The following is a 2,987-nucleotide window of genomic DNA, read 5'->3' as shown; positions in this document are numbered from 1 at the left end:
GAAAGAGGAATTTCAGATTACGCATTTCCGAAGGTGGTGGAGGAAGGGATTGAACTGTCCTGGTAGTTAGCCTAAGCTGTCCTGTTATCTTCATGGCTTATTATATATGTGTCACTTGACATATTATAACAGGTCAAACTGTAAACCCAGGCTAATCTGCTCTGTTTTTATTAGCATCATACTTAAGCATCTGAGCGATCTGTGCTTTATTAAGTTAAACTCTTTGTTAACAAGTTACCTTTGAGGACTTTTTCTTCCACTCCTTGATTGTGCTTATTAAAACAAAGAAAGGCAACTAGCAAAAAAGCTGTGTTAGGGAAGGGCAGCATGAGTTTACAAGATAAATGTATTCATACACACATTGAGATCTTGTAGATCACATGAGTTAAATCTAATAATACTGCAGTGTGGGCGAAGTTGTTCTGTGGGAAATGGTGACTAAAGTCTTTGTTTTCTATCCTTTCTAGAAATCAAGAAGCCACCAGTGGCCCCGAAACCAAAATTTGTGGTAGGACACAAGGCAACACCTCCGCCTGTGGCACCGAAGCCTGATGTTGTACTTTCTGGTGTGATACAAGCAGCAAGGAAAACCAAGCCTGCAATTGCACCGAAACCAAAGGTTCTCAAGAGCTCATCCATTCCGGAAGTTAAACCTCTATCGTCTACACAGAAAAGCACAAAAAGCTTTGAGGAGCACAGGGAAGATTCTTCTCAAACGCTAGACCACTTGAACTACAAAAATGAAACCTCGGAAGGGAGTACTGGCAACACAGCATATATTCTACCCATGTCATCGTGCAAATTTGAATGCCTTCATAAACTTGGAAATGGAGAGAACACCTGTAAAACTCAGATCATTCTTGAGCACTTTGAAAACTTAGAGAACATCAAAGCTGGTGAAAGAAGTGCTCTATCCCTGGGGGATAGTCACAATGAAAAACTGGGAAATAGGAGTCAGGTGGTTTTGAAAGCCAGCATTTTGGAAGAGAAACTCAAGGATGTCCTAACTCATGGTGTGTTTCCTAACAGCAGTCCTGTGAGACACAGGTATGCCGACAAACTTGGCAAAGGGGATGGCAGCAGTTCCAAGAACAACGTTAAAATAGAGTTTATGGAACTTGTACAGTCTCCACCGTCTGAGTTAGCTAAAGGGAAGCAACAAAATACTGATGGTAAGATCATTGCTGGTGAGTTTCATGTGTCAGAAATTTGTCCTAGTTTGGCTGAAAATAACCACAGTTATTCTTGCCCATTGGACCAGGAAATCTTAGAAAATGAAAATTTAAATAGCAGTAGTAAGTTTTCAGGTGAAGTAGGGATGAAAGCAGATGCTGATAAAGCCTCCCCTGAAGCATCTTCAGTCCTGAGCTCAAAAGTGCTTCCTATCCCTAAGCCAAGAAAGCCACGGGCTGCATGTCTAGTCCGTCAGGATGGCATAGACACCACAGGGGAAGGAACGAAGGAATCATCTAATTCAGATAAAGATTCCTGTGGGCTTGTGGACCAAAGCTTTAAAAAGCCAGGAAAAATTAATATCCTTGGTCAAAGTGTTTGTTATAACAATAATATAGACTTGCTTCATCCTGAAAAATATGAGGTGACTCAAAGCAATGCAGGCAAAATGCATCAGGTGAAGGAACCTGCTGTGGAAGAGTCAGCTTCACAAAATCTTTTGCCTCAGTTGTCACACAAAAGTTCTGGTTTGGTGGGCAATCTTGAATGTTCTTTAGATACAGACCATAACGTTGTTAACTCCATGAATGAGATAACAGGTGACAGCAGTGTGTCAGATGCTGTGGACAAAAGGACTAACTTTGTTAGGTGTGATGTGTTGTCCATGAGTTTGCCAAAGCAGCTCAAATTGACGAGCAGTCAGCACTCATCTGCTTCCAGTAGCCTCCATGTTTCCCCACAAAACATGGAAGATAAAGAAGTTAAGATAAAGGATGAGAGTTCTCCAAAAGTTGTTCCTAAGAAACCACAGAGGCACAGCCTTCCAGCTGCTGGCCTGCTGAAAAAAGCTGCATCAGCAGAGCTTGTGGACAAAAGTTCTTACACCTGCAGTGAGGACAAATCAAGTAGTGTTTTGGAAGGCTCTCACTTCACACATCCACAAGCCAAGGAGCAAGGTGCACTGTCATCCTGTGATATACCCAAGCGTTCTTCTGAGAAACCCGTCTGGAAGTTACCTCATCCTATTCTTCCGTTTTCAGGAAATTCTGAATCATTAAAAACTGCTAACATTGCTGCCAGCTTCAACCACTTGACTGTTGTGACAAAACCTAGGGCCAAGTCTCTCTCTTCTGTGGACATGGACAGGACAGACAAGCCTTGCAAAGACCACCAGAAGAAAAACAGCTTGAAAAAGTTTCTGAACATGAAACTGTCAGTTTGCTTAATGAAAAGTGACTTCCAAAAATTTCTGTCTAAAGGCAGTCAGTCAGTGGATAGTGCTATTGCCAACCTTTCCACTGGGGATGGGTACGGAAGTGGTACCAACAGGAATATAGCGTCTGTAGGCAATGAAAGAAAAGCTAAATCTGCCAAGGCACATTCCCTGGAAATAAGTAGTCCAGCATTACAGAAGAAGAGGCAGAGAAACAGAAGTCAGCCTGAGATGCGAAATAACCAAAGGCTGGAGTCTTTAGATAGACATGTGCTTTTGGGAGAGAACTTTTCACAAATGCATTTGAATTCTGGGACCAGCACTTGTGCTCCAGAGTATGAGAATGTGCGTCACTATGAGGAAATACCTGAGTATGAGAACTTGCCTTTTGCTATGGGTGCTAGGAGAAATCTCTGTTTTGAATGGCAGAACTCCAGCAGCGTTGAAGACCAGAGCACTGGCTTCTATGAGGTTGAGGAGCCTTGTGAAACTACAAGCAGGCCTTGGAGAATTGACAGGTAAAATAAAGAGAAACAGAAAGTTAAACAGCTCCGTTGCAACTCTGATTGATTGTAAATATGTTTAAATGATTACTTGAGAG

At 42.2% G+C, this 2,987-nt stretch overlaps 1 protein-coding gene across 1 annotated transcript in view; it reads left to right on the top strand.

Moving 5' to 3' along the window:
- Positions 1-444: 444 nt before the first annotated feature.
- The window catches only part of FGD6 (FYVE, RhoGEF and PH domain containing 6), a gene marked incomplete at its 5' end in the record, with an annotated part of 61,022 nt that continues 58,479 nt past the window's right edge, over positions 445-2,987 (top strand). Inside the window, one exon of the mRNA XM_009083846.1 lies at positions 445-2,904. Within this exon, the coding sequence (XP_009082094.1) occupies positions 445-2,904 (2,460 nt within the window). The remainder of the gene's footprint in view (positions 2,905-2,987) is intronic.

The sequence above is a fragment of the Acanthisitta chloris genome, unplaced genomic scaffold (genome assembly GCF_000695815.1).
Source record: "Acanthisitta chloris isolate BGI_N310 unplaced genomic scaffold, ASM69581v1 scaffold18750, whole genome shotgun sequence".
Taxonomy (NCBI): Eukaryota; Metazoa; Chordata; class Aves; order Passeriformes; family Acanthisittidae; genus Acanthisitta; species Acanthisitta chloris.
This window is presented reverse-complemented; position numbering and strand designations above follow the sequence as displayed.